Consider the following 12,115-nt stretch of genomic DNA (forward strand, 5'->3'; position numbering starts at 1 on the left):
ACCCACCGGTGCTTGGGGACCCACCTGGCTGTGCTCCTGTCCTCCCTGGCCTCTTTGGCACCCACAAGGCAGCTGGTGCTGGATGGGGGAGGGGCACAGCTGAGTCTGGTGGGGGGGTCCCGGGGCGGAGCCAGGCTCTGTCCTTCTCTGGCTTGGGGCCTCTCTGGGGTGCCTCCGAAGGCCAGGGGTCCTCACCATCTCGGAACCACTGAATGTTCTGCTCAGCGTCTAACATGTCCTCAGAAAACAGGCAGGACAGGGAGAAAGGCTCCTTCTCACGGGCGAAGACGGGCTTCAGCACTGACGTGAACTCCACGCAGGGGCCAGACATCCATCCTGGGGTGGGGACAGAAATTTGGGGCAGAAGTTTTCTGAGATGCCATCCTGACCTGGGGCCCAGATGGGAGTGAGGGCCCTGGGCATCCCTGCTCCTCTGGGTCAGGACTCAGCTCCCAACACAGTATGATGAGGCACGGGACCTGGTCCTGGGCCGTGGGGAGGGTCTGGTCTAGGTAGGGATCAGACAAGTCCAAACAGCAATATTCAAAGGCTGAGTTCGGGGCTTTTGGTTTTGCCTTTGTGACCCAGGTTTGGGCAGAGGACAGCTCAGCATCTGGGGCCTCTGTGGGGGTGGTCGTGGGTGTCCTTCCTAGTGGACAGTGGATGGCTCTGTTCTGGAAAGGACCACAGGGAGACCGAAGCCTGAACAAGGGGTCCCAGACGCCCGCCCCTGGTGAAGGCCCACCCCACTCAGCCCACTTCCTTAAGAAAAAACTTTTTTCCGTACTGGAGATTGAACCCAGGGGCACTCCCCCACTGAACCACATCCCCAGCCCTTTTTATTTTTTATTTTGAGGGTCTCGCTAAGTTGCCAAGGGTGGCCTGGAGCTTGCCATTGTGGCCTCCGGAGTTGCCCACTTACTTTTAAAGATCTCTGAATCGAAGCCAGCGTCCTTCCCCAGGTAGGCTGAAAATTCAACACAAACAGAGTTGGGGAGCGTCCAGACCCCACATTCCTACCAGATGTGGGGGCATGGGCCCTGATGTGGGTTCAGGTCCTGGGCGGTTAGTGGCCCCTGTGGCAGTTTCTGTCAGTGGCTCGGGGTCAGTAATTCCTACCTGATGGTGGTGGGTTGGGTTAGGAATGAATGAGATCATGTGAGTCAAGTCTTCAGCCAGAGCCTGACACACAGTAGGTGCTTAGTAAATGCTGGTTTCCCTCTTCTGTCCCAACTTGCTCCAGGATCACAGTGTCTTCACAGAGGTGGAGCCCGGTCAGGGACTCTGGGATTTCTGGTGGGATCAGCACTGACAGCCGACCAGAGGCTTAAGGGTACCGTCCACGTGACCACCAGGGAAGGGCAAGAGCCGCCATGGCGCACACAGTGCTTACCAAGCACGGCACACTAATTTGATTACTCCTCACAGCAGCCCTGTTGGTTGCTGCCATTGTCCCCGTAGAGAGGAGGAACCTGGAGCAGAGTCACCCAGCTAACCCCAGAAGCCATGATGCCATCTGGCCCCTGGAAAGGTCCTTCCTGAGTGAGGTCCAGAGGGGCAGAAGGTACCCCAGATGGTATAGAGGAACCCAAGGAGGAAGACCAGGGCTCCTGCCCCCCAGCCTGGGCCTTCCACTCAGACCCCGAAGTCACCGGGCAGATGAGGGTGGGCAGTAATGGGGGTGAGAGGATGTCCTCAGCAGGGGCTGGCTGGAGTCTGGCCTTGTGGCCCCTGGAGCTGTCGGCCCTGACGGAGGGAAGGACAGGATCTGGATGGAGTGAGGGGAAGAACGGGTGGACAGAGACACTGGCTCTGATGTCTGACCTTGGACTTGGCTCTGGCCAAGGCCTATAGGGCAGCTCAGATTTCCTCGCAGAGAGCCTGGCCTGGCAGCAGGGACAGTTGCCTTCCAAGAGCTATTTGAGGAACAGGGCAGAGGGCGGGGAGACTGTGAAGGACAGTTAACAAGGTTTGTGAGCTGTGGGGCGGGTGGGGCTGGCCCCCGCCTGTCAGCTGCCCAGGACAGTCGCCCTGGGTTGGGGGCGGAGGCTTCTTACTTCTAGGGGCCCTGAGGGTAAGGTCCACAGGTGTGACCCCTGGGCAGTGCTCGGCCCTGGTTGCACAGAGGGACGGAGCTATCCTTTCCCAAAGGCCTACTGGGTGCCAGGCTTTATCTGCATCATCTCATTTAATCCACAGGAGCACCTGAGCCAGGTAGGAGGCTCCCCTTGCACAGGTGAGCAAACTGTAGCTCAGAGAGGCAGTCACACAGTCGGTCAGCGGCACGGCCAGGATGGAAACTCGGGTTTAGCAAACTCCTGGGTGCCCTGCTTTGAGCTGTGATTTCCAATGCCCACAGGGTAGACCTCTAGGTCCAAGTTCAACTGGGAAATGTACATCAGAAGCCAAGAAGGCCAGCGGGGTCAGGTGGAGGTGGGGAGGCTTGGTCTTTGCCCCTGAAGACCCCCTCGGCAGGGTTGGCAGGGCCAGACCACCATGCCCTCAGCTGGATCTGGACCCGAGTCCAAGTTGGCGGGACAAGAATGCTCTTGGGAGACAGGCAGGCAAGTGGCCCTAAACAGTCGCAGGGTTGTGCTCTGCACAAAGGTGTCTCCTGCCGGGGCAGGTGGGGCCGAAATCCACTTGCCATGTCATGTGGCCTGGTGTGGGGCAGCACCCACCTGGAGGAAAGCCCCCTTTTCTGATTCATTCTCCCAGTTCACACCAAGCTGCCATCCGTGCCCCAGATGACCCTGCAGGCAGCTCAGGATGGAGGAGTCGCTGGGGACAGTGCTGGTGCCGAGCGCGAGGTCAGGGCAGGTCACCGCCTCCCCTCTCCTCCTGATTTCCTTGACACCAGTCCGGGGCAGAGGATCCTGCCTGGCCATGCCTGCCACCATCAGCCCGCCACACAGGCCCTGCTGCCCATGCCAGTCTGAGGGAGGAGGCGCCCACGTGCTCCAAAGGCCTCCAGGGAAGCAGGTCGACCCCTGGGGGTCCAGCTTGACCCCGGGTGGCCAGAGGCCCCCAGACTCCTCTGCCTGTGGGTGTCTGCTGCACTCGTGGGCCACGGGCGGCAGACTTACTGCGGACGAGGACTTTGGCGAAGGAGGAAGCCTGGCCGTAGGCATTTTTTACCATCACGGTGTAGGTGGCGGAGTCCTCGATGGTACACCTGAAAAGGAGAGAAGGAAAAGTGCCTTCTCCATGCTCTGATGGCCTCTGAAGCACTGGGGACACACACCAGCCTCAGCCTCCCCAGGGGAAAGTGCTTTGAAAATATCATGTGCTACATTGCATGGTTGTTAGTGACTCTGGAGGATCAGAGAGGTGCATTGACTTGCCCAGAGTCACACAGCAACTGGAATTCAACCAGGCTTCAAGGTGATAAGCCCTCTCCTGGCACTGCCGCCTGCCCAGGCCTCCTCCCTTCTTAACAGCAGCAGACAGATGTGCCCAAGGCCTATGCTAATCTGTTAGAGCCGGGCCAGATGCCCAGGTGTTCTCAGTCTCAGCCTGGATCTCACTAGCAGTCCAACTCTGTCATGTTCCCAGAGGAAGTGTGGGCTCTACCCCAGGGCACCTGGTGACCCTGGCAGTAGGTGGTAGGATGTGAACATGTGGCCCCATCAGCAAGCTGAGAGGCTCCCCGGTGCCTCCTCATCCCCCACCGCCCAGGGTGGAGATCCCTCTTGCTTTGTGGGCCAGTCTCGCCTGGCCCTGAGGCCCCTGTCCCTGCCTGCCCTCCCTGGCTGCGCGGGCCGGGGTACACCTCCCTGTCGTAGCCTTGTCTGCTCGGGTGTTTTTGTCCTGACACCCACTCTGCTTCTGGAGGGCAGGATCCTCGCCTGTTCCCTCACCTGTGAATGGGACAGCAGTGCTTGGTGGAGGGGATCAGGGATCGTGGGTGCAAAGCTCCTCGCCCAGGGAGAAATGCAACCGTACCTATGTGGGACAGTCCCGCCTGCCTGTCCCGTGGCGCTCCCTCCAAGCACCTGCCTCTTCCTTCAGAATCCTGCTCAAGACTTACTGCGTCCTGCAAGGCCGCTCCCCCCAACTGCTTCCCTTGTGGGTGTGTGCAGGTGTGCACACATGCACAGGTGTGTGCAGGTGTGCGCATATGCACAGGTGTGTGCAGGTGTGCGCATATGCACAGGTGTGTGCAGGTGTGCGCATATGCACAGGTGTGTGCAGGTGTGCGCATATGCACAGGTCTGTGCAGGTGTGCGCAGACGCACAGTGCTTTCCCTCTGGGGGAAGGAGCTTTTGCGAGCTGGGCTCGGCCCTCGGTCCTTGCTGCTGCGTCCCCTTGTCTCCTCTTGTGTCCCACGGCAGGCTGTGTGTGTGTGTGTGTGTGTGTGTTTCTGGTTCCTGGTCCCCTCAGACCCACTTAGGCTGTATCTGGGGGCAGGGGAGGCCCATCTTGGGGATCATTATGTTCACAGCACCCAACATGTGAACGTGGGGAACGGCTGGAAGAAGGGTTCGGGGTCCTGCTCGGGCGTGGTTGCTCCTGGACCCCGGGGTCAGGGTCTCTCCTGGTTTCGCAGCCTCACCTCCTGATCTCCAGGGTCAGCAGCCCGTAGTTGTTGGCGATTCGGTACTTCCCCGCGGGAAACAGCCGGGGATCGATGCGCACGTCATCTTTGTACCTGTGGAGACGTGGGGGCTGTGGCAGGCTGGGTGGTTCTGAGCCCCTCCGGCCGGATTCCAGCCTCAGCCTGGTGCTGCTCACACCTGGGCCTCCAAGGGGCTTCACTGCTCCCGGCCTCAGTTGTCCTGGCCTGTGGAATGGGAGTGGAACAGCCCCGGCCCCACAGGGCACCCGAGGCTGAAGCGAGGGCGTGTGGAAAGCGGGCTGCAGACGCTCAGACCTTCGCCCCCTTCTGGGGCCAGAGACGCTCAGCCCACAACTGGGCACTTGCTCACCCCAGGCGCACCTCAGGGGTGCCCCAGGGACCCTGTCCGGCTCTTCCCTCCTCTCCGAGGGGCCTTGCAGGGAAGCTGCCCTGCCCCTGTCTCCCTGGCCAGCTCCTCAGGTTAGCTTTTCCAAGCCGTCTAAATGTTGGCTCTCCTTTGAATCACGGGGGAGGCAAAACCTCCACACAGGCTCAGTGGAAGGCCTACTGCGAGCTCTGGGTTCCACCCCAGCACCCCAACCAGACAAAAACCCGAGCAGGAGCCTCGGGGACTCGCATCTGGCGTTGCTGATGGCTCCCCACTTCTCCCTGAAGACGTGGACTTCACCCTGGCCACCCGGCCTGCAGCATGGCTCCTCGCCCCTGTCCTGGGAGGCGTGGCCACGTGCCAGCGTTGAGGACAGCGGGTGAGGATGAGTGGCACGGGGCACTTCTCATGACTGGCACACTGCCCTGCAGCACCCTGAAGGCCAGGGCTGCACCCGAGCGGGATTGGGAAGGGGCACCCCTGAGCCCAGATGCTCACAGGAGAGAAAAATAACCTCCTACCTTTAAGACACAGAGAAGCCCATGCAGGACATACGCAGATCGATGAGGCCGGAACATCAGAGGTGGGACATGGGCATCTGTACCTTGTGAACTCCCCGGGGTGGTCAAGCAGATCACCCTGCCCTGGACACTACCTCTGTTTTCTGTGACCTCTGAGGTTTCATTCTCCCTGATGTATGGACAGGACAGTGGCGGGGGTCTGGGGGCATAAGGGTTTCAGGCTGTGAAGAGGGTAGATGTCAATAAAAGTTAGGAAGCCTGGGTTCTTGACGCCGCATACTGTGCGACATTGGAAAAATCGGTGCCCCTCTCTGGGTCTCTGTGTCCCAGAGGTCATTGTATGGACAATCTCCTGAGGCGACTGTGTGAGGCTTCTCTCTCTGACCCAGTGCTGGTGGTTAAGGTTGAAGAGGAGGGTGCTCCTCGTTGCCAAGAGAGGGCGCCCCAGCCTCAGGGTGCTGCTTTCCTTGATCTGGTCAGGCTGTTTGTCTTCATGGCAACCAAACAGAGCCACACCCACACAGTCGCCTGGCTGTGCCCTCTTAGGAAAGAGGCCCAACTAAGACTTCTATGGGGAAGGCGGGGCCTACTCAGCGCACCCCATCCCTCTGGCTCTTACAGGTCCCTGGGCCAGGGTTAGACCCCACCCCACACCTGTCGGGAACATTCCAGACACCCCAGGCTGGCTTGGCTGAGAAGATGGTAGCAGCTGCAGTTCTGGACACATCCTCAGCCCGCCCTGCCCCTGGGCCTCCGTCTCCCCTGTACCCCCAGGCCTGTGAAGGCCCAGGCTCTGCTGACTGTCCAAAGTGGCATCCCATAATAGAACGACATTAACTGAGACCACTGAGGAGAGGAGACCCGCCCAGAACCTGGCTCAGAGAGGCCCTGGTGAAAGAGCGAGATTTCTACCATTTATCTAAGTTTATATTTTGGCACGTATTTTGATGTTGGATTTTACTTTTAAGGATGCTTGGTCTGAGAGGGAGATTCTAACTGCCTCAGCTACAGACGGCCAGAACCCCAGAGCCTGGGGCTTTCAGCATGCTGGCCCAGCATCGTCCGAGGGTCGTCTCTGGGTGTGCTGTGGACGCCTCACCTCGTTCTGACCCTGTGGCCAGCATGGGGGCACTGGCGCCCTCCCCAGCTCTGCACACTCCAGGATCCGTGGCTCGGCGGTCAGGGTCCCTAGTGTCCCAGTGTCCCCGGCTCTCACACTCCAGGGATCCGTGGCTAGGCGGTCAGGGTCCCTAGTGTCCCAGTGTCCCCGGCTCTCACACTCCAGGATCCGTGGCTAGGTGGTCAGGGTCCCTAGTGTCCCAGTGTCCCTGGCTCTCACACTCCAGGGATCCGTGGCTAGGCGGTCAGGGGTCCCTAGGGCGCCAGCCCACCGCCCAGCCCTGCCTTCCTCTCCTCTCCTCTCGCCTCCTGTGCCCTGGGTGCCCTCGGGGTGTGGGGCTCCCTGATGCCCTGACCTGGGCTCCGCCTGCTCCCCTGGGGCTCCAGCAGGACGCTGGGAGCCGCCCCGGGGTCCTTCCCTAAGCCCCTCAGGAGCAGATCCCTTCCTGTCCTCACTGAGTGAAAGGATCGCTTGACAAGCTGGGATCCTCCGACCTGGGGCTGGGTTCCAGCAGGGCCTGGACGGAGCCTCTGGAGGCCCTCCCTGCCCAGGGGTGGGGGTGGAAGCGTGTGGGGCCAGGAGCTGTGGGGCACCCGAGCCTGGGCAGGAGGGGCCGCGCCGGCTTCCACCCTCTTCAGGAATGCCTGGCTCTGTGTGGCAACCTTGTTGGCAGGAGTGGAAGCTATTTCCCCCTTTCCCGGACACCAGAGGCTGCCACAGAATGCCTGAGACGGGGGCCTCCGGGCTTGGCTGCGGGGCCGGACAGCTGAGGCTCTGACCTCCGCTTAGCCCACGCTGGTGTTGGACGCTGTCCTACTATGCGGACTAGGATGCATGTAGGGACTTCCTTGGGCCCTTGGAACCCCAGCTCCCGGCCCAGTGCCCAGCTGGCTGCCAGTGACGAGGCCCAGTGCCGACTCCCTGGAGAAGCCTCCCTTGGTTGCTCCTGGCCTAAGCCACTTTCTCTTCCTGAGCGTTCTGTGCTCTTTATGAGAAATGACGGCATAATGGCTGCTGTCTGGCTCTCTAGGCCAGTGGGGGGAGCTACGGGCTTGGAGGCAGGAGCCCTGAGTTTGAATCCTGGCTGTGTGACCTTAGGCAACTCACATTACCTCTCTGGTCCTGGATCTCCTCACCTGTGGGAGGGCAGCAGTCTCACCCTGTGAATAGCTCTGAGGCTCAAATGCGAGAAAAGTGCTGGGTCAACGTCAAGTGAGCCCGAGCACAAAAGGCCGCTTTTTTCCTTGCGTTCTCTGTTCACCCTCGAGATCTGGCCCCTATGCCATAGCCTCCGAGGAGCCTTCCATCCGAGGCAGCCAATTCTGCCCTTCACCTCTTTGATCTAAAATGTGACCCACGAGTGCCCCTCTCTGTGTCTTCTCTCTCGGGGCTGAGCACCCCTGAGGGTGAGACTCTGGGTCTTCCCTGCGTCCAGTGTCCCATTCCGGCCCTGAGGTGGTGACACTCTGGGCACATATTTGTCAAACCCCCTTCTTTGCCCCGAGGTGCCTGGCAGAGGGCCTCAGGTGCAGGAGAGCTCGGTATCCGTGGCTCCACTGTGTGATGACATGTCTCCTTCTGGGAGGTGCCACCCCTCCTCACCACGCCTGTGCAGGGAACCCCTCCCCGCAATCCTGGGCCTGGCTCTGGGGTTCTGCCATGATCGGTCTCCCAGCAATGGGTACCTCCCGCTTCCCCAGCCCTTTTACTGCAGGCAAGTGGGACAGGTCTTCAGCCCATTCTACAGAGTAGGAAACCGAGGCAGGACCAGGAAGGTGAAGACACAGGCCGAGACCATCCTCGAGCGAGGAGAGGGAGTCAAGCCTGGAACCCAGACGTCTGCCCGAGGCCTGCGTTCCTTCCCTGTTGGGGCCCTGCCTGCTCCCCTGGCCACTGTCCTGCCTCCTGCCATCTTCCTCCAACCCCTGAGATGGGGAGCAGCTGCCTTCTCCTGCCACTGGAATCATATTTTTACAAGTCTGGCTCTCAGAGGCCCAGTCTTCCTGCTGGGCTGGAGGGAGGCAGCTAAGAATAACCCGGGTCTGCGGCTCCCCGGCAGCTGTTGCTACTGGGGGGTGGGCAGAGCGCAGTGTCTGTGGGTGTGCGGCTTTGCTAAAAGCCCCCGGGGAGGCCTTGGACTCTGGGGTGCTCTGGGGCCTGGGCGGCTTACCAGGTGACCTGGGGTGGCGGAGAGGCCTGGATGGTGCAGGTCAGCAGCACGGTGGCGTGTTCCCAGACGGCGTGGGAGCGCAGTGGGATCCAGAACCAGGGTCCCCGGCCAGAGCACAGCTCCCTCAGCTCCTTGGCCTCCTGGACCTTCTCCTCCGTCTGGAGGGGGCGGGACGTGTGTGACTCCTGAGAGCTGCGACCACCTGCCCCATCTTTGCCATAACCCCCTCCCTGCTGCCCTCTGGGGCTAGGCCTCCAGTGGAGGGGCAGTGCTGCCAGCGGGTAGGGCATGGACTCTGGAGCCGCCTGGCCTGGGATGGGGCCTGACTCTGTCCCCCACTAGCTGTGGCCACAGGCAGGGCCTGTTTCCTTACCTGAAAAGTGTGCGTGACGATACTATTTGTTTAACCCCATGGGATTTAGAGCTGAATATGTGACGTACGTGCAAAACCCCTTGGAGGTGTGACCTGAGGGGCCCGGGGCGTGGCTTCAGATGCCGCCTGTCAGGAAGGTGTTCCCTGGGGCTCGTCTGTGTTCTAAACACTGGGAACGTGACCCGCTCTTCCGCCTCGACACTGAGAGTCTTCTCCACCAGTCTAGAAACCGAGGCTCAGGAATAGCAAGCCACTTGCCCCAGGTCACACAGCGAGGGGGTGGAGACGCCAGGGTTCAGGCTCAGGGCCTGGGTCCTTCCCCGTGTGCCTCCGGACAAGGGGACAGTGCAGGTGCCAGGTGGTGGGTCACAGGAGCAGCGGGGCTCGCAGCCCACAGCCTCACCCGCAGCCTCAGTGCCTTCCTGTCCCGACGCTGGCGCAGCAGCCGCTGGGTCCGCAGGAAGGCCACCTCTGTCTTCTCCCAGTCGTTGCCGAAGCCCACCCGCTTCTGCCCGCGCTCCTCCAGCTCCACGGCCGAGGTCTGGCGCCTCAGCTGGGCTTCCCTGCCGTGGCGAAGGCCAGTAGGTCTCAGAGGAGGCCGGCGGGGCCCGGGGTGTCCTGACCAGTTCTGTCCCCAAGGCCGGCAATGCCAGCGGCACGTCACACGTCTTGAGGAAAAGGACCACTTTGCTTCTGGTCCTGCCTCCAAACACCCCGGAAGGGCCCTGCTTGCAGCCGGTGCTTAACGAAAGCTTGGCTGTGGTTAGAGTTTGTAAGGCGCCTATACAAACCTCTGTTGGCCTGTGTTCCCTGCGGCCGAGTGCACAGCCCTTAGTCTCCCCATTAGATAGGAACTTAGGCTTAGTGACCTGCTTCAGGCCAGCAAGGTGGTGGCCGAGACCTCCCAACCCAGGACCCTGCCCAAAGCCAGAGGCTGCCTCTGGGGTGTCACCCTCGGAGACCTTCCCCCCTGGGGACAACCCGTCTGTGACTCGGGGCTCAGCCCCACCCTCACCGTCGTGATGGGCTGGCCCCTTCCCGTTGCGGGACCCTTCTGCAGGGCAGTGTGTGGGTTTGGGGCTGAGACGGCTCTGGCCTTAAACTCCTGCCTAGCCCTTTTCTTGACCTGTAACTTTGGGCGGGTTCTGTAAGCTCTGTGTGGGAGGCAGGGGACTGGACAGGATGGACCCTCCTCGGCCAGGGCTCCCTGGGAAGGTCATGTGACTTACCAGGACACCTCTGAGGAGGCCGTCAGGGCCAAGGCGGCGGCCAGGGCGTAGTCAGCGGCGCTGAACTGATGCTCCTCCTCACTGCACCAGGGGAGGGGGCTCATGACTCCTGAGCACTGGCTGGGGGCGCCTGGGACTCTGCTGTACCCCAGGGCACCAGAGGCACAGCCAAGCCCCCTCCTCAGACAGGGGCCTCCGGGGGGGGCAGGCCTGGGCCTCCCTCCTCAGGCTGGGATCTCAGAAAGGAAGGCTGTGCCTCCCCATCAGACTGGGGTCCTCAGAGGGCAGGGAGCAGGGCTGTGCCTCCCCCATCAGACTGGGGTCCTCGGAGGGCAGGGCCGTGCCTCCCCATTAGATGGGGGTCTTCGGAGGGCAGGGCTCTGCCTCCCCATTAGATGGGGTTCCTCGGAGGGCAGGGCTGGGCCTCCCCATCAGACTGGGGTCCTCGGAGGGCAGGGGGCAGGGCTGTGCCTCCCCATTAGATGGGGGTCCTCAGAGGGCAGGGCTGGGCCTCCCCGTCAGACTGAGGCCTCTAGAGGGAAAGGCCAAGCCCCAGGAGAAGGTGGGGCTGTGCCGCCCCTTGGGGTGGGGCCCTCCAGAGGCGGGTCCCCCTCAGCCTGGGGGTCCCTCTGCCCACCTGCTGCGGAAGGTCCTCCTGCTCACGGAGGAGCCCATGTGCAGGCTGTGCTGTCGCTCCTCCTTGTGCTCCTCCTCCTGCCGCCGTTCCAGCCTGTGCACCTGCACGGCCTGCGGGGCCGGCTCCCCCACGCTTCCGGGGCTGTGGGGCAGAGTCATGGCCACGGGAGCGACGACCTGCCAAGGCCAAGGAGCACGGTCATCCCACCGGCATCTGCCCACGCCTCTGTGAGGGCTGCAGGGTGAGGGTCTCTCTCTGGGGACCAGCAGGGGACCCGAGGCCTGTGAGGGAGAGGGACCTGCCGTGGTGGCAGAGGAGGGCAGCGCTGGGAGTGACTGGCACTCCCAAGGCCGTCCAGGACACAGGACCGTCAGGCGCCCTGCTGCCCCACGGCTTCCTCCCCTGGAGGGCCGTCCCCGTCTCCTGCTCTCCGGTCTGACCTGAGGGTGTTAGCGGCACCTCGGTTCATGGCAGGAACTCCAGGGCCAGCCTGCAGGGCACGACCCTCTGATCCTCGCCCCTTACACAGCTTACCAGCGTGTGGCCGGGACTCCGTGACTTGGTTTCCTCCACCACAGACGGGCCCCCTCCCCACTGGCTGTAAAGGTTGGGTGAGGCCTGGGGCTGAGCCACGACCACACGTGTCCCTGAGGTCCCTCCGAAGCCAAGCTCCGGGTCACCTGGTGGCCTCCCTGGAAGGCTCCCACCCCCTCTCCAGGTGGGGATTCTGGTGGGCAGGCCTCTGCTGGGACAGCCTGCCTGGACTTCAGAAGGAGGTGGAGGAGGAGACCACCCCTCAGCCTTCCTGCTGCCCTGTCCTTACCTCCTGAGGGGCGCACTGCAGGTGGCCGTGTGTGCAGACTATCCTCTAACCTGGGTGTGAACAAAGCACCAGGGGACCCTTTCTCTGGGTCCATGACAGGGGACTTGAGTCCAGTGGCCTCCTTGGACATCCCTTGGCCTGGAAGCAGCCTAGGGTGTCAGGGGCTCCGGCTGCCTTGGGCCGGTCTTCGTGGGCACGTGCTCCTTCCAGTTCCTAAACATGCTCCCTTTGGGTGTCTACAGCCGTGGCCATCAGGGTGGAGAGTGGGTGACGAGAGTGAGCGATGACAGAGTCA

At 62.0% G+C, this 12,115-nt stretch overlaps 1 protein-coding gene across 2 annotated transcripts in view; it reads right to left on the reverse strand.

The window, feature by feature from the left end:
- Positions 1-11,157, reverse strand: part of MYOM3 (myomesin 3) — a 66,473-nt gene extending 55,316 nt beyond the window's left edge. For both annotated transcript variants that reach the window (XR_013766146.1, XM_079153544.1), the window contains exons 1-8: positions 10,998-11,157; positions 10,361-10,441; positions 9,535-9,694; positions 8,759-8,916; positions 4,557-4,652; positions 3,087-3,175; positions 923-967; positions 196-336 (exon numbers count right to left, since the gene is read on the reverse strand). Coding sequence is in view for 1 of the 2 variants with exons in the window: in XM_079153544.1 (XP_079009670.1) it covers positions 196-336; positions 923-967; positions 3,087-3,175; positions 4,557-4,652; positions 8,759-8,916; positions 9,535-9,694; positions 10,361-10,441; positions 10,998-11,155 (928 nt within the window). In the remaining variant the exon portion in view is untranslated. The remainder of the gene's footprint in view (positions 1-195; positions 337-922; positions 968-3,086; positions 3,176-4,556; positions 4,653-8,758; positions 8,917-9,534; positions 9,695-10,360; positions 10,442-10,997) is intronic.
- Between the last annotated feature and the right edge of the window lie 958 nt (positions 11,158-12,115).

Source organism: Sciurus vulgaris, assembly GCF_902686455.1.
Source record: "Sciurus vulgaris genome assembly, chromosome: 1".
Classification (NCBI taxonomy): Eukaryota; Metazoa; Chordata; class Mammalia; order Rodentia; family Sciuridae; genus Sciurus; species Sciurus vulgaris.